This window comes from Cotesia glomerata, linkage group LG3 (genome assembly GCF_020080835.1).
Source record: "Cotesia glomerata isolate CgM1 linkage group LG3, MPM_Cglom_v2.3, whole genome shotgun sequence".
NCBI lineage: Eukaryota > Metazoa > Arthropoda > Insecta > Hymenoptera > Braconidae > Cotesia > Cotesia glomerata.
The window spans coordinates 25,908,652-25,934,524 of record NC_058160.1 but is presented as its reverse complement, the minus strand read 5'-3'; the positions used below and the strand labels follow the sequence as shown (position 1 = coordinate 25,934,524).

General features: G+C 28.2%; 1 protein-coding gene across 1 annotated transcript in view; it reads right to left on the bottom strand.

Annotated features, from left to right (window-relative positions):
- LOC123261797 (GAS2-like protein pickled eggs) overlaps positions 1 to 25,873 on the bottom strand; it is a 78,968-nt gene that overhangs the window by 6,250 nt on the left and 46,845 nt on the right. The window contains exons 4-7 of the mRNA XM_044723609.1: positions 6,495 to 6,696; positions 5,624 to 5,708; positions 5,085 to 5,526; positions 3,323 to 3,752 (exon numbers count right to left, since the gene is read on the bottom strand). Of these exons, the coding sequence (XP_044579544.1) occupies positions 3,323 to 3,752; positions 5,085 to 5,526; positions 5,624 to 5,708; positions 6,495 to 6,696 (1,159 nt within the window). The remainder of the gene's footprint in view (positions 1 to 3,322; positions 3,753 to 5,084; positions 5,527 to 5,623; positions 5,709 to 6,494; positions 6,697 to 25,873) is intronic.

Here is a 25,873-nt window from a genome sequence, read left to right as displayed (position 1 = left end):
TTTATTTTCTTATTTTTTTTTTGTTGCATTTAAAAAATATCTTTATTTGTGAATTTGTAATACATGAGTAAGTTACATGAGAATAGCTTAAAAATACTTGTTTCTATCGGTAGATTCTAACAAATGATTGTATTATTAAAATATGTTTTTGTATTTTTAGATGATTTGAACTTGGATTTATGGGAAAAGTTTAAAAAACCACTTGAATTTTTAAAGCCATAGGCTTGCTTACAACCTTCATTTTCTTAGGTAAAAAATTTTTATTAAAAAACATAAATAATACTCTCTTGTAGTGAGACGATTCAGCTATTATACGCCACCTGTCGAGTATTTTTAATACTTCTTTTGGTCAAAATATTATACAAGGGAATACATGACCAATTTTTATATTAGGTCAAATATGGGCAATTAAAAAATGTATATGGACATATCAGGCCATGTATAACCATATCAGATTATTCCGTCACAGGTAGTTCTAATTAAATCCTCTGAAGTTATAATAAAATTATTTCAGGTTTATTTTCCGATTTAAGACAAAGAAAAGTCCTATATACACTTTGAAATATCATGTAGGCTTAATCATAGTCTAAGATTTCGACTGGGGATGTTCTAGTTTATCATTTTTTTTTCGGGGAAAAAAAAAACATTAATGCAATCTTAGAGAAAAATAAAACTACTTTGATTAAGTGTTGTGTTTAAAAAAAATTTCTCACTTTATTGAGCTGACTCTTGAGTACTACTTAAACTAATATTAATGCTACATATATTTAAAAAGCTTGAGTTAAGTTACACGAATCAAACGGCGGAGAATTGCTTCCTGAGACAGGTTTGCGGTTCGCCCACGTTGTTTTGCCACGAAGAGATCTCTTTCTTCTCTTCCTTCCTCTTTGTCTAACATATTATCTCATGGCACACGTACGCTAAATGTCAGCCCGGCCTTCTTTACGGTTTCATGCCCAAGGTATGAAACCACCTTAGATAAATATATATATGTATACATATACATTTATATAAATATATATATCTTCGTGTACTTTGAATATTAATGCTCTACTATCTACGGGGTGGTCCGAACTCGTGAGGACCACGGACTTGGTTAGGTACGGAGTACCGACATTGGTCTCACGGTGGCATCGTCACGACGATGTGGGAGCTGGCAAGAGCAGGAGAGTAAGACCGAGAGAAAGATGTACTCGAGGACAGCGGGACAACATGCGCACGATTCAGTCTTATGTGGAATTAACTATCTTTTATAAATAAAATAAAAATTTATAATACCATTAATAACTTTTTGCTTTTTCCTCAATAATTTAATTATTGTTTTATTTGTTTATTTATCGTAACTTTACTTTGCTTTATGGATTTTATTATGCAAGTCATGTTGGTTCATTTTATGGCTGGTTTTTGAAATCGATTTGCAGTGATGCATTTGATGTAACAGAAGAATGAGTCTTTGTGGCAGAAACATTTTAATGGGCCTTGATGTGTTGGAAATATTAAGGCTGATTCGATTCAATAGACTTGCATTGCTATAAATTGATTTTATGACACAGTAATCATTTCAAAATTGTTTTAAATCGGCGTAACATTGTCGTGTTATAAGAGTACAATTTTATCAAATTTTATTCCATGAAAACTAACGGTTTAAAATTAATTTTTTTCTTGAATTTAGTTTCTTTTTTTTTTTGGTAAGACGACTTTGAAACAGTGTTGGCCTCTTTACTACTGTTTTTGGTCGACTCCCCGCCTTTATTAATCCGCAAAAATTAACCACGTCAAAATTTCTCAGCAAAAATTTCTCACACAACAATATCTCAAGTACAATTATATCTAAAAACAAAAGTTATCACAATATAAATTAATTTGACGAAAATTAATCATCATTTATGAAAATGCTTATATATCTTCAACATTAACATGGCCTTTTTATCATGGTTTTTGTGTGAGAAAATATTGTACAAGAAATTATTGCTGAGAATTTTTATCGCGAGAAATTTTTGCATGAGAAAAAAGAGACGATCACCTTTTTGGTCACTTTAAATTTGAATAAATTATATACAAAAAAAAATTAACTTGATTCAAAAAAAAAAATTTATCTTAAAGCAAGCTGAAATTTTTTTGAACTCAGTAAAATTTATTTAAAGTAAAAAAATTTTTCAAGTCAAAAATTTTTTTTTTACGATTTAAAATAACAAAATTTTACCAAATTGATGATTTTATGACGCAAATAGAATTATTTTAAACATTACATAGTTTTGACGTTAAATGACTGAAAAAAGGACTATTACAAAAGGTACTTCTATCTTATTTCCCCCAAGGATATGTTTCTATACTAACATCTAGCATTAATCTACGTCACATCCCAATTCTAAGCGCTTTCTGTCCCCCATAACAATCCGTGACACATAATAAAGCCTTTGCGACCGTTATGTAACTCGCAGACAGTTCCTTAATTGAATTATCAGCAATTTTTCATCGTAAATTGATGCGTTTTAGAAAGTATTGTAGTAACCACGAAGGGTGTTGATTCAACACCCCTGGAGCAGAAATTAATAGACCGCAATAAATATAGGCAAGACTCAATCAAATTAATGATACAATCATTTTTTTATTTATTCCTTCAATATGTATGCTATCAAATCTAGAAAAATAATTTTTTTATAAACAAAAAAAAAAGAATTACTCAATCAAAAAATAAAATAAGTCTATATAAATTTGTGATGACTCAAAATTACTTTCACAGGATATTTCTATTTACATTTAAAAAAATTTCTCGGTGGTCGGGTGTAGGTTTAAAAAGCTAAAGTCGTTTAAATTTGAGATAAAAAAAGATTTGAAACATTTTTGATAATTATTCCGAGATAAAAGGGACTATTATAAATTAGAGCACGGCAAGATTAAATAAAAGGCAGTTTGACAAGACCACTTACAAGTTCTCGAAGGAATGACACTGGAGGTTGTCAAACTGCCACTAATAATATTGAGACAGTTGCTTACAAGATTTTATGATTAATTAACTCAGTTTATGGTTAGTACCGGTTGAAATGTTAAGTCTATAACAGATTTACGATAATCGTTAAATTACATAAAAGTTCATTCATAGATTTCATAATATAGCGTAATATAATAACTATCACATATGCATTAATTCATTCAACTTTGCAACGAATTAAAAAATTAGTGTTTTTCGATTGTAAATTCCGATAGAATAAAAATAAAAATAAATAATAAAAGTATCAGTTGAATAAAAAATTTGGAATTTGATTGAAGAAAGAGAAAAGCAATGAAATAATCGGATTAAGTATGGAAGTGAATAACTCACTTGGACAGTCGACAACCGTGGGCGAGCCTTGACTGTTGGTAATACCAGTACCGGCGGTGGTGGTGCTGGTACCGTTGGAAGTAGGTGCTGGTGGCTGAACAGCGCCTAAGCTCCTATAACCCTCATCAGACACCTCACTCCCGTTATCCGAGTGCTCGCCGTCATGACCGGACTTCGTATAATGGCACACATCCTTTCCAAATGAATCGATTGTTTCTTCTTTTATTGCCGGCGGACTGGGGGTAGGACTGCGACTATTGCTCGAGTCTTGACCGCACTTGTAATTATAAATCGCCGGTTCATACTTTGGTGTGTCTTCTTTGTCGAAAGCACGACGTGCTACTCCGCCCTCCACTACGTATCGCTTTGAAAATTCTTCCGAGAGAGGAACTTTTGAACGTATCTCCTGGTGAAGATCTTTCTTAGGATCCTAAACAGTTAATTTTATTGTTAATTAATTTAGTACTAACATCGCGAATTGTGGACGATCCTTAGAAGGTAGAATGGGGCTAATTTTATACGAAGAAAGGTTAAGGTCATACAATTGCTGCCTATATTGAATGAAAAGTTTTTAATAAAAAAAATGAAGAAATTTATAAAAATCGACAATTTGATTAATACATTCTTTACTGATTTGTAAGAGCTTTTTTTTTTTAAATTAAGAGAAATTTATCGGATTAGGAAAAGGTTGTTTTTCATACTTGATGATTCTATAAGAAATATTTCTCGATGTAAGTTTCAAGACAATTTTCCGCATAAAATATTTTAAATTTACAATAATAAAAAAAAACTTTAAAAACTAAGAAGATTTAAATAAAACAACTTTTTGCTTCAAGTGAAGATAAACTTTATTCAGTTTCAGTTTTAAAAGTTCTTTAATATTATAAAGAGGAAAGATTTGATTGTTTGTTTGTTTGCATTGAATAGGCTCCGAAACTACTGAACCGATTTGAAAAATTTTTTTACTCTTCGGAAGCTACACTATTCCCGAGTGACATAGGCTATGTTATATATTCAAATTTTTGTTAAATACCCGTGCAAAGCCGGGGTGAACTGCTAGTGTAGTACATATTTAGTATTATTTAATTTTTCCCGTTCCGTTTTGGAACCCTTCAAAATGTTTTTATGTTACTTATTTTATTGTTACATTCTTTTAGTTTTGTATTTGTTTGTATTTTAATTTGCGTAGCGAAAATTTGAAAAAAAAACCACTAGATAAAGTTGTTTTACTTATATCTAACTTACAAGCTACTAATATTTACATTATGTACAAAGATATTGGTTTTACAGTGAAGACAAACTGTTGAGAAGTTTGAGTTATAAATTTTAAAATTGACTCTCTGAGTAAGAACACCGCATACTACATTGCGCCGCCTGGCGTAAGAGTATGTAAATAAGGCACATCATCTTGATTTAAGTAGAAAAATTCTTGAAGTGAAAAGATTTACTTGTTTCTCGTAAATTTTACTTGATTCATAAATTTTTCATCTTCATTCAAGAGAATGAAGCTTCAAAATTATTTTCTTGGTTCAAGAATTTTCCTTTTAAATTAAATTAATTTTTTTTAGCATACGTACAAATGATTTTATCTTTAAAGGATATAAGTATAATTTATACCCGTTTCATTTTATTTTTCTAGTGAATAAATTAATTATAAATTGCTCGTAAGTATTAGCCCCACTCCTTATCTTTCTTCTATGAATTTTTTGTTTGTGATAAATCATGAATAACAAGGAATTATAACTAATGACAAAAAAACTACCTGGTAGTTATCCTGGTGACGAGTGTGATACATCTGTGATCTGTTGTCGTACTTGACCTGTCGTATTTCTTCATTCAATGCCTTTCTGGTGGCATCAAGCGGACTTGTACGACCAGGCTTAGCTCCGTCTGGTTTCGGCGTCGGGGACCTTGACCGCTGCTTCCTCTCAAGGTCGTTACCAGGCTGGTGCACTGGACTCCCTTTGCTCTGAGGAGTAGGACTCATTGATCGGTTGGCTAAGCGTGTCAGATCCTCGCCGAGATGCTGTCGGGTTACGTGATGCGGCGTCGGCGAGCGAGATCGGTTTGTCGATACGCTGCGTGGTGTTTGAAGGGAGTGAGCTGCTGGTGTCTGCTGCTGCTGCTGTTGCTGTTGCTGTTGCACTGTACCACCACAGGAACCGACACTTGAAGCCGAACTCCTGCGTGTTCTCGGAGGTGATCTTGATTAGAAAAATTCAACTCGTTTTAATATTTTTATACTTACCTCAGTTTTTAAAGTTAGTTTTTTTTTTATTTCAAGGAATCATTTTAACTTACCTTTCGTAATGCACCTGCGCGCTACCGAGGTCAAAAGATCCGCTGGCTTTTTGAATAAGCTTCGCAGAAATCATTGATCGATGTGCTAAAAAATTAATGAAAAAAAAATTAACTAGATTCAAGAAAAAAATCTTTAAACCAAGAAAATAATTTTGAAGAGATTTTTCGTCTTGATTTAAAGAGAAAAATTCTTAAACTACGGCATTTTTTTTCGGTTTAAATAAATTTCAATAAGTCCAAGAATTTTTTGTCTTGTTTCAAGACTCTTAAAAATTATTTTCTTGGTTTAAAAATTTTTTTCTTCAAAAAATTTTAATATTTTTTTCAGTGTATATTATTAAATTTTTCATTAAAATTTTTTTGACAAATTTATCTTTAAATATTATTTAATTAATTAAGCTTAAGCTTCATTGATTTTAATTTGAAAACTATAATGGGATTTAACGATTTATTAAAAATAAATTCTTAAAATTCAGACTGATAAAAAGTTAAATTGACTTGAGAGAAAAAAAATTTACTTAAATGAATAATTATTATAAATTCATTTTTTTCGCTTACTTAAATTTTTCTAAAGTCATTTTGTAGGAATTAAATTTTTATATATATTCTGTCTTATTCAATATTCGAGTTAAAAAGCCTGAATTTTAGACTACATACATTAAAAATAATATATTAAAAATATAGTTTTATCATTTAATTGATCTATCGCCTATAAATTAAGAATTGAAATAAAAAATCACAATTTCCAATTAAAAAATAAATTATAATAACAATAAAAATAAATACTTAATAATCATAAATGTCAATATGCTTAAGAAACACTACAATGGAAAGTGTTTTTTGACAAATGAGAATTGCAAAATTAACTTACAAGTACGACAGCGACAGGGATCGTGTTTGTCGAGATAGTGACTGAGAGTGTCCCAACCTCCGCCCACCCGTACCATAACGTGGCTTCTTAAAATTCTTACGAAGATGAGGACTTTCGTGTCACCGATTCTGTATTTTCCTTCGGAGACGCGGATCATCGGAAACTGGGTCGGGCAAGTGCATTTTTCTACCAAATCGCGAACCTGGAACAATTGATAAACAAACATTTTTTTTAGAAACAAATAAAATATTATTAATTTTTTTTTTCAATTAGCAAATTTTTGAATGGATGAAATTTTAACTTAGCAGCACAGTTCATACTTAAAAAACTAATTATAATAATAATGACAATTTAATGATATATTATTTATAGTTATACACAGAAAAAAAAATGTTCTTGAATCAATTATATATTTTTAAAGAGCTCAATATTCTTGGTTTGAGTAGAAAAATTCTTGATGTAAGAAAATTTTTCTTGATTTAAGGAAATTTTACTTAATTCAAGAATTTTTCGTCTTGATTCAAGACAATTACCTTCTTCAAAATTATATTCTTGGTTCAAGAATTTTTCTCTTGAATCAAGTTAATTTTTTTTTCTGTGTAGTTAAATACTCAGAGAAGACATCATCTTTAAAAAAAAAAAAAAATTTTGGATCGGAACCAAGCTAGGACTCGAACCTGGATTTCTACAATTAAAAGTTTTTCTTTTGTTTAAAGTTCATTAAATACTTAATTTTTTATAAAATCCTCTCTGACTATTGTACTTATAATAATATAGTACTGAATAGTCACTAATTAGTTCGTTGGAATAAAATCAGAGTTGCAAAGTTAAAAATTCATAATAAATTGCAAGTATTATTATTAATATTCTTATAAATAAAAATATGAAGTGTTCATACTCCATTTATCAATAGAAAAGAAACTTTCGTTCTATTGACTATAAGTTTTATATTATTATACATAGACTGTAACTTATTATGTAATTGTCGACACACATGTGTGTTAATATTTATATCCTGATGTAGAGACATATTGTCGATATATATCCAGACCTAAGACATGTGGACATGTGTCGAGATACTTGTTTATATTATTTGAACATAATTACATCAACGGGAAATATATCAAATAAATACGATAGAGAATTGTTAGCACTGAATTTAAAGTGATATTCGTAATTGCAATTTGTTGTACAATAGTTTTCCTTGTCCTGTCACCACACTCTTTTATTGTTTAAAATTTTATTATTATTTCTGTTAAATATTTATTTCTTTATCAAGTTATCAATTGTCTTGTCGTGAGATAAATATCTAATGGAATCGTGTACCGATAAATATCGTGTGTTTGTATGCTGACACCCACTATGCTGTTTCTTCATGGACAGTCATCTGTGAAGCTAGATTATTTACAACACTCGTAGTTAAATCGAGCTGAGGTATTAATGTACATTAGTTAAACATACCAAAATGTTTTTTATTCACGGTTATAGTTATATGTATGCTAGGAATTTATACAGTCTTATTATTTAATATCATTATTGTTATTATTATGCTGCAATTTATTCGATGATGATTTTTTATTAAATTACTTACTGACACCTTGTCATTATTAATATTATTACTTTTATTCAGTTATTTAGTAGGCAAAACATTTTCAATTTATAGCTCTTAAACCTGTCGATTTTATTATGCGTAGTTTCGAATGCAGTTAATATATTAATGATGTAATAAATTGAGGTTTAATGAATATTTTTAAGTTAAATTTACTATAATAAATTTTTAATCATTTATACACGTAAAAAAAATCAATTAAATTTTTTTAAGGAAACAAATATTGAAAAAATTTTTGACAGTATAGTTGGTTTTATTTATTACTTCATTATTCAAAAAAATAATTATAAAAAATAAAAAGAAATTTTTCTATAATTTATTTACTAAAACTAGTGTATAAAAAATTTTTAGAAAAAACCATTAGAGATTTTTATACAATTAAAATATTAATTAATTCGTAGCAAAATTTTTTACTAAAAATTATAAAGCTGAAAAGTATAATTTCAACTACAGAGGAAATGAACATTTTTTTCCTGCTTGAAAAGTCAAGTAACTCGACTGTTTTGTTTTTTCCTTCAAACTTATTTATATTTTTTTCAACCCTTCAGCTTTTGCGTTAAAGCTTCGTTGAATAATCGCGTGATGAAAAAATTCACACGTGAACGCATGCGCTTAAAATTAATATCAAATTAAAAAAAAAGCTGTGTTGAGAGTTTAATCAATACTAATAATTTATTTATTTCCATATTTGCTGTAGTATTGTTTTAAATTATTCAAATATGCAATTTTTATGAGATATGTTACAAAAAGTTCATAAGTGCTGATAAATTTTATTGAATTTCTGTAAATTCTTCTAAGAAAAAAAATAAATCATCAATAAATTTGAATCGTCATCAGCAATAAAAGACTGACGATTTTTCATAATATTTCCAGCTTTAAAAATTTTACGCTCAGTTTTTTCCAATATCTCAAGAATCGATTCCAAAAAGTTCAATTTCATGGGATAGATAAAAAAAATATGAATTCGACGGTTCAAGAGATCAATATAAAGTCCAGAGTTAAATTATTTTTCATCTTTGGAATTGAAATTTAGAATTTTATGATCAATAAAACCCTCTATAAATTTGTTTTTCTTATTTTTATTTCTATATAAGTTCATATTATCAAAGCGTTCTTTGTACCACGACCATTTACTTCAAACTTTTAATGACTTTTGGGTTAGTTCATTTTCATTCAAAACATCTAACATAAATAACATCAAACTAAATTTTTCTAAATAAAAAAATAGTTCTAAAATTAAGTTATGAGTAATATTTGATTACCAAAAATAAAAGATAAAACTTTAAATTAACATCGTCATTGGAAAATCGATAAATATTTAAGTTAACACGTTAGCTTAATGAATATTTGCTAGGTGAGCGAAGGTACGCGAGCATTAAAATTGCGGATATTCTCAACGGGAGCTATCTACTGCAGAGGAAATAGTTTGATGATTGGAATACGATGAACGCTGTCTACTTCTGTTTATATAATACATATACATGTATAACAATATGTAAAAACATATTTACCTAGTACTATCACACATATGATATGACATTTGCTCCAAGAATTATATACTAACTACGTCAATGAATTTCTCGCTCCAAATAATAATTGACAATGATCGATCGGCTTTCCATGTCACTGGACATTGTGATACATGCATATATCAAACTAATACCTTGTTTATAATTTATCTTTATTTTTCAACACAAGTATAGTCATAATCATAATCATAATTATAATAAAGTTAGAAATTATAAGATTGAAGAATCCGACAAATGATAAACATCCGATTTAGATTTAGATCGATGTCAATGCATTCCGATCTACCATGCTTAGCATGCATGGGCAGTAATAATAAATATATCGTGATTTCAATTAACATAAAAATCAATTACATCGAAATAACATGAATTTTAATTCTGACAACTGAGAATTAGAATGCCGAGAATTTTATTGAAACTAGTTGATTAATTTAATTAATGCATCCTGTCCTATTCTATCGTGTGTCGCTTAGATGATGATGAAAAAATGTTATGCATACATAATGCTAATTATAAGGCGATCTGATAAATGTGTGATAAACACTTACACAAAGATAAAAGCATATTACACAGTACATAGTGCAGAGTACAGAGAGGAACATGCTATACATTTGAACGCGCATCGAATAAGTCGACAAATTGTGTGTCGCATTGCAGGTGAGCGGACAGGATGAATGGTTTATGATGCTATAATGCAAGGCCGCCATCGACTTACGTAACTTAACCCAGCGATACGGAATACAGATTATATTATCAACTTTTATTGGTGTAGTTGTTTGTCAGAGTGGAGTACAGATTTTATATACGTGTTCATATCTGTGTATATATGTAGAGATGTATGCAACATTAAAGAGGTAAGGTGAGGCTGATACGCGTTGTTCACTGGATGATTGCTATTGCTATCATATTGGGAACGTCCAGAGCCAACTTTTTATTTGTTGAGCCAAATGCCTAGCTTTGCTTGTTCAGTTCACTGCCTTTATGTTCATAAGATTTATTTATTTTTGATTAGTATTGTTTAGAAATTATGTAGAGATAATATTTTTATGATTTTGGATGTAAGAAAAATAATTTTGATATTGAAAAGTAAATTTTGTCTCGTCTAAAATTTTAAATTGTTTTTTTTTTTGTAATTGATAATTTCAACTTATTTTTTTTCATGTTTCTGTAAACAATTAATAAATTTATAAAAATAGACATTGAAAAAAAAAATCATTTATTTTTTACTAAATTCTGAAAATTTTTAAATAAATTTTTGCTATCTTGTATTGAATATTTTAAATAATCAATTCGGTAGCTTATTACAATAATAAGTACTTAGTTAACATAAAAGTTGTAGAATTGTCTATTTAGAAAACGATAAAAATTTTATTAGTCTTGCTAGATCAATAATTCTATTGGTAATTGTAGATTTTGAAACATTTATTACGATTTTATAAATTTGATCAATTTATCAAAATCCTCCGGTGTAATTTTATAAATAATCATAAATTTGTAATTTAACTGTTTAATATTGAATAAATAAACGTGTTAATATATAAAAATGCAAATGTAATAGTTCAATGAATTCCAAAAATAATAATCGTATATAAGTGGTGATAAGCTGTTTTGAAATAGTGATTATCGATAAAATTATATATTTAAAGATATAAATAAATTAAAAAACATAATTAACGGTACACTATTTAACAAAATAAAATATTATTATCATTATAATTTAGTTAAGAAATTTTGACATTAAAATACCGGCATAGTAATGTATTTAATATTATAAGTCAGTAAGTAATATATATTGGCTTATTATCATATATATTGATAGAATTATATCAGATACTTATTGAATAAAAAGCATTAAACGTGTCCATTATGTCACTCGGTTTTTTTAAAATTGTAGTACAATATATTTACATATTTAAATAAAACTTTCCTCCGGTGTTCGTAGGAGGAAGCTTTTATCTTAATACCCTTTTTGATCGATTATCAGCCGATAATAATTTTATTTAAATTTTTACTAATGTATTTTTGATATATTTAATTTCCAACTTTCTCTCACGAATTTGTCGATTAAGATTTGGATTAAAAAAACAGGAGACGTTTTTTTGTATATTTAAATATTAACTGCAAAATATCCAACATTTTGATAGTATCATGTAAATGTTAATTTGAACGTGAATAAAAAATGAATTTTTGAAAATTTTAAGTTGAAACAAGCGGCACTTTTGCTTGCGCAATACATTACAAAATAGCAAAAAAAATAAATATTTATGATACATATAAAGTAACAAAATAAGCAATCTTATTTATTTCTTATCTAGAATATAAATAAGTAGCTACGAAATTCATGAAATTTAAAAATAATCACCATATCCATAAACATTATTTTAAATGGGATATTAACGTAAATACGTGATATTATTTTCATATATCTCGTTTTTTAAATAATTAATAAATTTAAATAAAGCATAAGCTTATATTATACCGATCAAGATACATTAAATCGGTTGTTTAAAAAACTCGTTATAACTATCATTTTTTAGCCTATATTTAATCAAAGTTGAAGTTATAATATTATATTATATTGAATGTGAGGAAATGCTAGGTTAATAAAATATAATATAAGGCAAACAAGGTGTTTATGTAGCTGGTTATTAGCATCCTAGAGAAATTTTTAGTTAAATTGTTTGAGAATACCTAGTTAGCTGTTAAATAATAGTTATAGTGTTCTTAAATCGAATATCCTTAGCCATTACTTAGCATAATGCGATTACGTATAGTGTATTAGGCATGCACACCGATATTATCCGAAGTTTATGTAAGTTATTAATTCGTGAATACATGTTTGCAAGTTTATTATTATTATTCTAGTCGGATACTTAAGTACCTAGATAAATAATAAAAGAGTTTTAAATCTTTATTATCTTTATAAACTTTTGGTATTTGATGTGACTGAAAATGCGACGGTGGAATGTAAATAAAATACGAAAGTGAAATTTTATAAAATATACTAGTATTGCATAGTTTAAATTTTCTTAATGTGTTTAAACTTAAAAAAATTTTTTTAAATAACAGACTGTAGATTCTGGATTTTTTTTAATATTTTATAAATTTTAATTACTTAATAAATTATTTTTTAACATTTAATGATTCAATAATAATAGATATTCATTAAAAATTGATAAATCCTTTATTAAGCACAATTTATTGACTGTCATTAAATATTAATTAAAAGCTACGTTAAATAATAATAAATTATGATCAATAATTGAATAAATTATTTTTAAATAAATAAATTTATCCAGTTAATAAATTCTCCTATCAGAGTGTGATGTCAGTTGTGTTTACTCATCAAATAAATAATTTTCAATAAAAATAAATAATATAATCAAAACAAATAACAGCATATTCAATTTTATTAATTTAAATTAATCTAAACAATATTAAACGTTGATTTTAAAAATAACTTTTAATATTAATCATATAGAAAGATTAAAAAAAAATTTTTTTTTAATTATAGTGTTTACAAGTACGTTAAATTGGAAAAATAAAGATTATGAATTATTTAAGTTACTTATTTTTAATAAAAAAATTACCTAATTACTTGAAAAGTATTTTAAATTCGCTAATATAATATATTAATAATTTATTTTTATTTTACGATTATTTTCAAAACAAATTGAATAATCTATCGGCGTTATCAAATTTATTGTACCTTAAATTATATATTTTTATTTAATGATAAATAAAGTAATAAAGTATATTGAAGGGATGCGGCAAGGCAAGTGTAAAAATAAGAATTTCATTTGAGCGTTTACATTGGTACTTTAGTTAATATCTAACACAGCAAAGGCTGGAGACTAGCTTCTTCAACGGCAATTTCTTCTCGGGTACTATTATATGCTGGTGTATAAGATAATGTCTTATGCCGTATGTACATACACTTATACACTTAAAACAGCGGATAGGAATAATAAAGAGAGTAAGAAAGAGTAAGAGTGAAAGAGTAAGAGCTCTTAAGAGCTGCTGCTATGCTGTATCATCATGTACTTGTATGAGCATATGTACACGCTCGGGTGCGGTGTACAGTATACAGATATACAGGTATAGGTATAGGATTATATACATTTACCGGGACGGCGCATAAATATATTGTGTTGAGCTACACTAAGGCACGCGCTGGGGTCACGCAACGTGAATTCAAAGAGGCGTACAATCTCATAAACCGCTGAGATTAGGTTGCCTCTGGTTACCTTGTATTCTAATTATCATATGATTGAGAGACTATTATAATTGTTTTATTACCAGTAGAGAGATAACCTTTTTTATTGGCTATCATTTTATTTATTTATGGTTATTATTTATTAAGAAGTATATTTATTAAGAAATAAATGAATTTTTTTATTATTTTGGTACGAGATTTTTGGCAATGTTTAAAAATTAATAAAGTAATTAATTATTGAATATTTTTATTTACAATCACAGAGTTAAGAACAGAAAATAATTATTTAAAATATTGAAGTAATAAATTTATTTTTTTTTGATAACTTGGACAGTAAAAAAATTATTAAACTAAACTAATTATGAATTTTTAATAAAAATTTCTACATATTAAATAATTTATTAAAATTTTTCTATAAATAAAAAAAATATTAATATTGAAATTTTTATTGAGAAGAAATTTTTTTTGACATTTTTATGAATAAAATGTGAACCTCTGAAAGTTAAAAATTTATTACAAAATTCGAATGTGGAATAAATGTCTAAAAATGTAATTTTTTAAGGTAAACTTTTCCATTAATTAAATATGAAGAAAGTTGATAATAATAAATCTTTCCAAAACAAGTTATCAATTAAAAATAAAACAAAATTTATATCTCTATAAAATTTTATTAAAAATATCTCTTCACATGTGTTTAGCAAGAAATTGGTAAATAAAATATCCAAAGGTTAATTATTTTTATTAACATAATAATTCAAATCATTAAAACTTGCTACCAACGATGACTTTGAGTTTGAATTTTGCGCTGATATAAATGTATCCATTTTCATATTTCAATCACGGCAAGTACTAAAAGTTTCTATGTTAAGCCTTCGATGCTAAAAGCAATTACTTATAGAATAAAAATAATGAAAGCATCTGCATGAGCATCTATTACCTCAGATGATCAGAGAAAAAGTGCAGTAAACTGTTACGGTAATAAAGTATTACCGGGATAACTGTAAGCAAAAACATAATGTGACATTTGTTTTTATAGGACGTAGATATAGAGACTGCAGACTGTAAACTGGAGACTAGACTGTAATAAAAAGCATGAGGATAGGAAAGACATATCGATCGAGTTGTTTGTCTTTTTATTAGGGTGGGTCAGATCCAGATATAAGAGTAGATCCAGTGATTTGGGATCGATTATCGATCTATCTCATCGGGCATATACACGTTGGCTAGGATAAACTGCACGATCGGAGAAAGTGATGGAACTCTGTCGGAGATCCTGATCGGTATCTTTGAGATTATATCTTTGGGAACGATCTTAAGTGTGCAGCCAGGACCAATGTGGTAAGCATAGCATATCAGGAGGAGTCCTGAGACTCGTGGGAAGAGACCATAAGAATGACCTAGGTGTTAACCTCTGCTCCCGATTCGACCGAGCTATACGATCGATCGGACATAATCGTGGCGTATATCGTCTTTACCAAATGCATTATTTACTATGAGGCTTCGTGTGCAAACTATTATATTATAATCCCTTACTTGCCATTGCGTTAAATGTCAGATTATTATTATTTTTAATAATATATTATTTAATTATTATATACCATACCGATAATCAGAACTTTTCATTACACAACACTTGTAACATTACTTCATTTAAAAGCCTCCTTTATTATTATTTTTTCGCCGAAAGGCATTTGGGTCAATATCTACTTGACCCTTCAATAAGTCTTGGCTCAACGTTTTTCCGGATGGATTTTTTTTATGTAAAGACGATGCACCGGCTCCTTTTGTCAGGCTTCATCCACGTTCGCGTTAGAGCTTTTTTACACCTGACTATTCTTTACCCTACTTTTTGAAGTTTAAGTCACTGCCCGATTGACTTACTAGTTAAGGAGCTTCGATCGCTGGCTATGTTCCGAGAATAGTTATAAATAGTATTAAAACACTTTTGTGTTATAGGTATAAATTTTTTTCATGATAGGTATAGAACTTTCGTACACAGAGAGAAAAATAAAGTTAGAATGAGGATACACAGAAAAAAAAATGTTCTTGAATCAAGTATATAATTTTGAAGAACTTGATATTCTTAATTTGAGACAATTACCCTCTTCAAAATTATATTTTTGGTTCAAGAATTTTTCTCTTGAATTAAGTTAATTTTTTTTTTTCAGTGTACGTATCGTTATTCTGACTATACGTCGTACACTCATTTTTTTTAAAGATATTCTGTATACCTAATTCAGCTATAGAGCGGATAGTCAAAATGACGATCCCTATCATTATTTTAGGCGTTACATTTAGTTAACTTAAGAAGGGCTTACATTTTTTCTCTCTCTCGCCCTCTATTGGACAAACGAAAGTATCTCTGTCATATTTGTACAACAAATGGAATCTTAAAACGCATTTTATGCATAAATAAATGAAAATTTTCCAAAAAAGCGCTTCGCTCTTCAATAGATAATTTAATTATCTATCGAAGAGCGAAGCGTTTTTTTTCGAAATTTTATCACATACATGAGAAAAACACGTTTGAAAATCAACTATAAACCGCTCTTAACTATACAGATCCTCACTTCGACAAAATAATTGCCTGTTTTGACGAAACCATAAATATTTACAAGAGCTATTTTCTGTATGCTTAAGTCAAATAAATGAATCCCTAAATCAGAAAACCGGATTGTTATTTTGAGGAAACGTTAGATAGTAAAAATTTTTCGTCACTGTGTAAAGTGTAAAAATGTTTGTGTAGAATTTGACATTTTAGTGTGTAGAATTTAACATTTTAGTATGTTGATTCAACACAATAGAGTGTTGATTCAAACATAAATTGTGTAAAAGTCATCAACACAAATTTTGTGTTAAATTTGACGAAAAATTTTTTTACTGTGTAGATAGTCATTTTAACAATATTTTTTTTCCGTATACGGGAAAATATATATATAAACATATAAAAAATTTATATCCATACATATTTATACTTTAGATATATATTTTTGCTGAGAACATATACGAACTATTTTTTATTTTTTTATGCATGCTTTCTTAGTGGAGGTTTTCATATAAGCTAAAATAAATTTTTCTATCGCTTATTAGTTAGTATTTTAAAATAGTAACTGTATTTAGAATTTTGAAAAAATTTATTTCTATGAAGAATTTAATTAATATCAAGTATTGCGTTATACCGGTTATTTCTAGTACTGTAAATAAAAAGAAAAAAAAATTACTTTTTTGTTTTTCTTGTAGACACGTCTAGTAACTAGTTCCGCAAGAGTAGATAGATGGCGAGATATAGTCCAAAGTTTTCACTTACAAAGCAGTAAGTCGAGTAATTAACTGTATTCCAACACTCCATTCGTTAAATATTTTTTTACTAGAAACATCTTTAATCATTTTCAATATCGACGAAGTTTTAATTCGAAGTCGATTTGAATATCAAACTTCAAGCTTGGTTTCTATTGCCTGTACAGAAAAAAAAATGTTCTAAAACCAAGTATATAATTTTGAAGAACTTAATATTCTTGATTCAAATAGAAAAATTTTTGATTTAAAGAAAATTTTCTTAATTTAAGAAAATTTTACTTGATTCAAAATTTTTTAGTCTTGATTCAAGACAATTACCCTCTTCAAAATTATATTCTTGGTTCAAGAATTTTTCTCTTGAATCAAGTTAATTTCTTTTTCAATGTGAGCAAAGAAATTAATGGTTCCAATTTATGACAGAGCAATTTTATCATTTTCCAAATTATTTATTCACTTTTATAATAAATTCCTTTAATAATTCGAGCCATTTTTCAAACTCAAAACCTCAATTGACTTATGAGCAAAGTATGAACCTTCTTAAGTCTTATCGCACTTGCTTTTGCATAGTAAATTATGACCGCTGTATTACCACTGCTGAAATTGTAATATACTGGTTTATGCCTCTAACGTTTAATATCCATACTAAAATAAATATTATTCTGACTTATATATGTTAATTATCTAATGCGTGAAGATAAATGTTTTAAACAAGTCTTAAGAAATACAGTCGTGATTATTTCAGACGACTAATTTTTTTTTTTTTTTTTTTTTTTTTTTTTATCACTATCACCACGTACTATTATTAAAATATTATTCAGCTAACAATCAACCGATAGAAAAAGCCTGTAAGTAAAAAGCTATTCCCAGAATTTCTAATTTACTTGTTGACTTATACTTGGCCCATAGATTTTAACGATCATTGCTCCTATCCCGAATTTCGCTATGTTAATTACCGATAGGATAACAGCTAAGAGGTACTCTCGCGATGTTTTCGTGGCTATAATGGCTCCGGTTGTAAAACGAATGGCTCGGAGGGACGGCCAATTAGATGAATTTTAATTTTTATGATTAAAAATTTAATATCCAGTAATAAAAAGGCAATCTAACTTAATTTTTTGTTTGTGTTTTTATTTTACATCTCTTGAGTTTTGATAATATCAAAAATTTAAATTTACAATTCACGAGAATTTATTTATATGTGAAATATCTAAAGTTTGTGTGTAACTTGTCGTGTTATTGATCAATGGATTTTATGAAGTTGTAAACGTACGTACGTGGTTTTCTTTGTCTCGTCTTCAACCCACGAGGAAAGGAGACGCGGAAACTGAAATGGCGAACTAGCTGCGAAACAATCGATCGCGACTTAGTTGCCATTTGAAAGACTATTTTTTTAGCGCCCACGGTTACGGGTATCAAGTGTGGGTCGTTGCAGCGGAAAAAACGCTAAATAAATAACAAAAAAAAAAAGGAAAAAAATTATCTCCGATTAACTTGTGAAGAGGAGGAAGTCGAATTGAGAGTAGGGATAAAAGGGAAAATAAACCGGTAGTGAGATGTCAAACAAATGGATATTACACTTTTAAATAATAATGCTAAAGAGATTGATCTGATACGCGAGACGTTGAATTATTTTGGTTTCAATTATTGCTATCGATATAGTCAATTTAAAATTGATTTCACTCGAGCGTATAATTTTTTATGCGACAGAAAATTGACGGGCCTGTCGCTCCGGATTTGTGTCAAATGTCAATTTGAAGGGTGAGAAGAAAAAAATGTACATATATTTATTTACGTTTATAAACATATTTTTTAACTTATTATATATTTAGACAGAGGCTGGTTAAATGTAGGCGGGGCCGCTCCTTCATGTCTAGACTTTTATTAATAATCAGGTTGATTGATCAATGAGCTTATCCTAATTAGCGTTCACCGCGCATTCCTAATGTACTTTAGGTATTAGTGATACTACAAATTTGTCTCAATTTCTTGATCTCTATTTTATTTTTTATTTTATTTTTATTTTATTTCAATAAACAAACCCAACAGCCTAGGCCATTAACAGGGTTAATAATACAATTGTTAGTACATAAGAAAAATAAATTTTTGATGTATAACAAGATGACTTATAGCTAGCATAGTGATTTCATTCATTTCCACTCATAAAAATTGCTGAGTAATTATTGCTTATTACTTATTAATTATTACCTATTAAAAATTACTTATTAACTATTAATTCATAATTGCACATCTTTAACGCCACTTAGTTGCTAGTTTGCCAAGTAACGCAGTTACATAGCCATTAGGACAATTCAACATATCAAGTGCAGGTTCCCATTGATAAAAGCGATTCACTGTATTAGAGATACGATATATTGGCGCTGCCTGTGATAAGTTAGATTTAGCAATAGGTATGTACATTGGAGTTTGATTTCTCATACCTAAGACTGGTATCTTAAATTTAAACAGTGTTAGCAATTGAGGACAATCCACCAAGTTGTTAAATAATTTAGTTGCAAAGGAGAATTCCGCACAGATGCGTCTTTCATCGAGAGTAAGATATTCGCATTCTTTGCATAGCGTGAGATCTGCAATTCCCCGAGCCGGATAAAGTCCAGTTTTTTTCCAAATTAAAAATTTTAAAAACCTTCTTTGAACTCTTTCAATCTTAGTGGACTGTCCTGATTGAGTAGGAGACCATACTATTTCAATAAAAATCGTAAATAGTCTAATACCAATAATTAAATTTAATTCTAGGGATAATATTTCATTATCAATACATGCGATAGATTAATAGTACGTATTATTTCAATTTGCCTGTTAATTGACCAATGAATTTTAATTGAAACTATATCTGATGTAATGATGTCTAGTTGACGAGGAAATGTTACTTTTAATTAAATATTTCTGGTTTAATTTATGCACTATTTTTTTATTAAATATTAATCGCCACCTTTTTTTATTATTATGCTAATTTACTTAACGTATTAAATATAACACGGTGCGTTCACGTAATTGTTCATTAACAAATTACTTAATTTCAAGTTTTATTTTATTTTAATTAATCTAATAAAATTTTAATTTTATCAGTAAAAAAAAATATTGACAGATATTTTTTTTTTATTTTAGTATTAATAAAAAATTTCCATTTTGAAAAAATTTTTTATAATTTATTGACGAAAATTTTGCAGATGTTTTTTAAACTTTCGCGTATATTACGTAAAAACTTTTTTCATAAATTTATAATGGAGAGATCCAACATGTATCTTATCTCCATAAATATCTAACGTGTGTAATATAATGACTCGCTTTTTTTTTCCATCCGTTCGTATATACCCTTATATTTATCCGGGTAATTTCAGTACCACAACTGATATCAAAAAAAGCAATTTAAAATAAATTTTACCATCATAATCTGTAATAGTAATAGTAATAATAAACTTCCTTATAAATTCAGCCCTTATTTTCCAGCAATTATAAATTTAAAAATATTAAAACGTTGCGTTTATGCTTACAAAAGTTAGAAAGTAAATGTGATGTGATAAATTTAAAAGCCGTTTTCCTCAGTAAAGTCCCATACTCGCTAAAGTCTTTTAACTATTTCCCATGAACACATACTACATACATAATACCCTCACACTTATTTATTTATACCTACTATAGCTTATATATTTACACGTATGTATAGAGAGAGGCTTGTTGGGAAAGAGAGAGGCACACCCACGATTTCACCGTTTAAATCGATACACTACGGATTTTCCTGACCGTGAAACGTCGTGCATGATAACAATGTGATCATCGTAGTGTACTCAATCCGACTCGACGTCATTACATCGCATCACGATATATTCCTTCTCAGTCGCTCTTAACTCACGGTAAATAATCGGAATGTCGCAGGCGTGTCTACTGCGTCCTGGGAATCCACGCAGATTCGCAGCATTTCCGCGCGGCATCACACATTACCGAGCTGTACTACTACACTCTGCAAACCATGTACCTTATATACATATATGTTGCCAAGAGAGCTTTTGCTAAATATCGGGTGTGGTGCCAAAGCCAAGTGTACATGCACACACATATATTACAAGGTATATTATATATATGTATATAGTCGCATGCATTCGTTGGTACGACGTCCCGGCGCCGGCGTCTCTACAATCAATACCATCCGCAAGCTCGAAGAGTCTATAGTTCTCAGCTGTTCGTCTATATAATGCTTTTTGCTGTTACCTTTGCTCACATGTATTAAATATATATATATATATATATATTTAATACATGTGATATATATATATATATATATATATATATATATATATATATATATATATATATATATATATATATATATACTAGCGTTTGCCTGTTTTGTGGACGATAAAGAAGTATAGGAAGATGTAATATTGATATTAATTTAATGGAAAAATAACTCTTTAAAAAGAGCAGTTAATTATTGATTTTTTTAAGAATTATAAAATTTGTTTTTTAGTTATTTATTATTATGTTATTGTTGGCAAAATTGAATAAATTGAGTAAAAACATCAAACTTACATAACTTAGGTAGATATTGATGTATAAATTATTAAAAGTTAGAATTGAAAAAAAAATTTTTCTTTTATTTATTTGATTTCTAAAATTCTTTTTAAATTTTTGATGAAAAATTTTCTTAACTTCGACATTTTAATTTTTGAAAGTTAAATTCTGATAAGTTAACTTTACACAGTAAAAAAATTTGCGTCATTGCGTTAAAAAACTTAGTGTTAAATATTGAACACTTTTATGTGTAAATTTAAAATTTATTCTGTTAAATCAACAAAAAAAAAGTGTTAAATATTTAACATAAAAATTTTTAACACAAAATTTTTTGACGCAATGACGCAAAATTTTTTACTGTGTAACTTTAAATTAATTTTGCTAATTTAGGCTTATAGACAATTTTTAATAGCATAAATAATTTTTTATCGGTCGAATTGTCAAATTTTTTCTAGTTTTTTTTTTTTTTAATAAAATTTATTAATGATTATATAAAAATTAATTGAATAAATTTATAATTTTTTAACTTTAGATAAAATTTTTTCTTTCTTTGGAATTTTTTAACGAAAATTTGGCTTTAATTTGTATAAGAACTTTAATTTAAGGCTATCAAATTCTGATATTATTGTTAACAATAATTAAAATTCTAATTTTCACAATACTTGTAAATGATTATGGAAAAATATAAGAATATAATGACTGAAGGTATTGTCTCTGTAAAAAATAGGCAAATGCGACTTTTTAGTATCATGGCTTAGATGTAACGCGATACAGATAGATAGCTATTGGTTAAGACAAGTAAAGCCGATAGCTGGATACCTTAGGCGGACCTTGCATGGCTCAGTAACCTTCCTTCGAATCGGCGTTCGCTTGAGTTAATTGTAGGTACATAATGGCTCGTGCGGTAAAGAGCCAAGCCCGTGCGTAGTCACCTTTTACGGTCACTTATATGCACCCGACGCTCTCATTCAACACTCAATCCACATATTATAGATTTTTTCCCAGAAAAACGTATGTATCAATTCCCCGTTAGTCAACGAGACACCTTGGAAATTGTTATGGTGATTTTAAAACGCTCTGGATTAATCTCTCGGTGCATTTATCGCGATAAGCGAGTATTTATTGACAGTTTAACGTTTAGTAATTGCTAGGGAACATTTTTTAAGCCTATTACCTGTCGATCAAAAGGATTTCGGCCGCTTTTCATCTTTTATTCATTTTCCATCAATTTTACATTGTTCCCAGGCTTTTAATAGATTCCTTTATTATAGACACGTTTTTCAGGAAAATTGAAATTTTTATTTTTCCAATAATTGTTCGAACTAAAGTTTATTCTATTTGAACTATGAATAGATAAAAAAAATCGTCGAGTCATCATGAAAAATCTCGTGAACTTAAAAAAAAAAAAAAAACGCAAGGTAATTTTATTAACGATATTAATATTTTTATTTGATATTTCTTCAAATTTAAATGTTGTTAAAGTATTATTGCCTTTTTTAAATTTATTAGAATAATTATCTTGATGTTAGTAACATAATATATGTTAAACTTTTAAATTTTTGGATTTTTTTCATTAATTGATTTTTGTAAATGTTATTTTATAAAAAAAAAAAAAAAATAACAATAGTCTTAAGAATTATTACGCTTAATTATTATTATTACATTTGGTTATAAAAATTATTGCACAATTGCTTCAAGCTAAATTAAACATATAATTTAAAACATAATTTTTGTAATAAAAATATTAATTTTATAAATTAAATAATTAAAACAATTGGCCGATTAATAAATATTTATTAAAAAATTGATTATAGTTATTATCAGATTAAGCAACTGATACTTTATTTCCATTACGTAATACACGACAATTTTGCATAAAAAATACTACAATGCTATTAACCATCTCATATTTTTTTATTGCTTGTTTATTTTATTGAGTAATTGACATTTAAAACTTTGTAATAACTAATAACAATAATTCATGCTAATGCATGAAAATATTTATAGAAAAAAATCTCTCAATGATACTCAGATGCTTTATTTTATTGAGAGGCTAGACTTATTGTAATTACTGAAAAGAAACGTTATAAGAATCAAATAAATTCGTATTATGCTAAGTATTTATTTATCGAAATTTCTCTTTATTAAACAGTTATTTATTCAAAATATGTCAAAGTTCTCAGCTATTGTTATCAAAGGAAGTGTACATCTATGTAAATATAACCGTCTTTAAATAGAGTCGAGTAAATATTATCGTACGATAACAAATGAAAGGACCACCGGATGTCAAAGTCGAAAATATATTTTGTTTAGATAAATAAATTTTAAACTTTCTTATTTCTTATTATCATTATCCATTATTAGTGTTAAATAAATTTATTTCATTTTCAAAAAAGTAATTTTATAATGTAGGTATCAGCGATAAAATAAAAAAAGTAAAAGAATTTTGAATATTTCACGCTGTGAATTAAAATACACGTAAACAACAATTACCATAGAACATAAAATACCAAAAAATCTAAATATCGTTAAGCCAAGCCGGCACATTTATGATGATATAGGTGTAGGTGGGTGCGAGGTGTTAAATAGACTTTTGACGTGACTCATAACTTTTAACGTTATGAATTGTATTGGGAGGCAACTTACAGAATAGATAGATATATATAATATATAATACTCAATGTAGAATATATTTTGATTGTATACGGCATACAGCATACAGTATCGATAGGTCAGTGCGAGGTAACGTAATCGTGACTCCCACTCATTTTAGTGTCGGCCTTTCTCGCGTCGAGCAAGGACGTATGGAAGCGGCTTTCAAAGAGAGGATATACTCTTTACATTATATTATGTCTGTTCGTCTGATCGAATCATTTAATAAAACGTCGAACCGCTTTGAGAAGAAAGTTGTTTGTTGTTTTTTGTTATTATCAACCACTTTATCCCTTTAAATACGTCTTTCTTTTTGTGAATATACAAGTAAATTTCATTTAAAGTATATGAGGATTTGCATCTTCTCTTTTGATATAAATACACAGAAAAAAAATTAACTTGATTCAAGAGAAAAATTCTTGAATTAAGTAAAATTTCCTTAAATCAAGAAAAATCTTCTTAAATCAAGAATTTTTTTACTCAAACCAAGAATATTAAGTTCTTGAAAAATATATACTTGATTCAAGAAAAGGTTGGCAATGGCCTGGTCGGCTCGGTGCTCGCTTTTCGAAAGAGTGGGACCCGGGTTCGATCCCAGTACGCACCAATATTTTCCAGTGATTATAATTAAAAATATGTGCGTTACGTTACGTTGCCAGCCTCTGGAAGTGGCAGAGATATCCGGGCGGCACACGTCTGACTTGGGCGATCACACATTTTAAGCAACAACTTGAATGGGTGACCACTCTAGTCAGCGTTGTCTAGCGCGAGGGATCTCTGCACACTAGGAGAGGGGCCTAATGCTCCAGTGGTCGATAAAGAAGAGTTTTTTATCAATCACTGTAGAGTTAACCCAGCTCCGACTGTACTAACATGGGTTTTCTCTGTGGTTTTCCCATGTTACTGTTCCAATAGCCGAGTGGTGAGGATCAGGGCAAATGCGGTACAGAAGGCACAAGTCGGTCCACAGCCGCAATGATAAGGCAGAGTTAACTAAGCAGAATGATAAGGCTTAGGGTGTAAAAGGGCGTTATTACGCCTGTACACTAGAAATCCGTATATAAATAAAAATACTTGATTCAAGAACATTTTTTTTTCTGTGTATACAAAAAATTTACATTGAACACACGTTTAAAGTACAAGGTACGACCCAATGATGATGTCTAAGGGATATTGATGATAAAATTCAAAATATCCAATTTAATCAACCAATTTTCGTATCAATCATTATTCGAATACTTGTTCTCCAAAATATAAACAAATAATGGTAATTTTTACTTATTATAGTCAATTAATTAAAGGCCCACTTTAATATAATTAAGTAGTTTAAAAACTTCTAATGTTTGAAGGACAATAATTGCGGTATTATTTTGAAATTAACATTATTATTGATTTCAAATATTAAAATTTATTTAACATAGTTAAATTGTTTTAATAAGTATTCTAAATCTTCACTATAAAAAATTAACTTGACTGAAAAAAAACTCTTGAATCAAAAAAATTATTTTTAAGAGATAAACCCAGAAAAATTTCTCAATTAAATAAC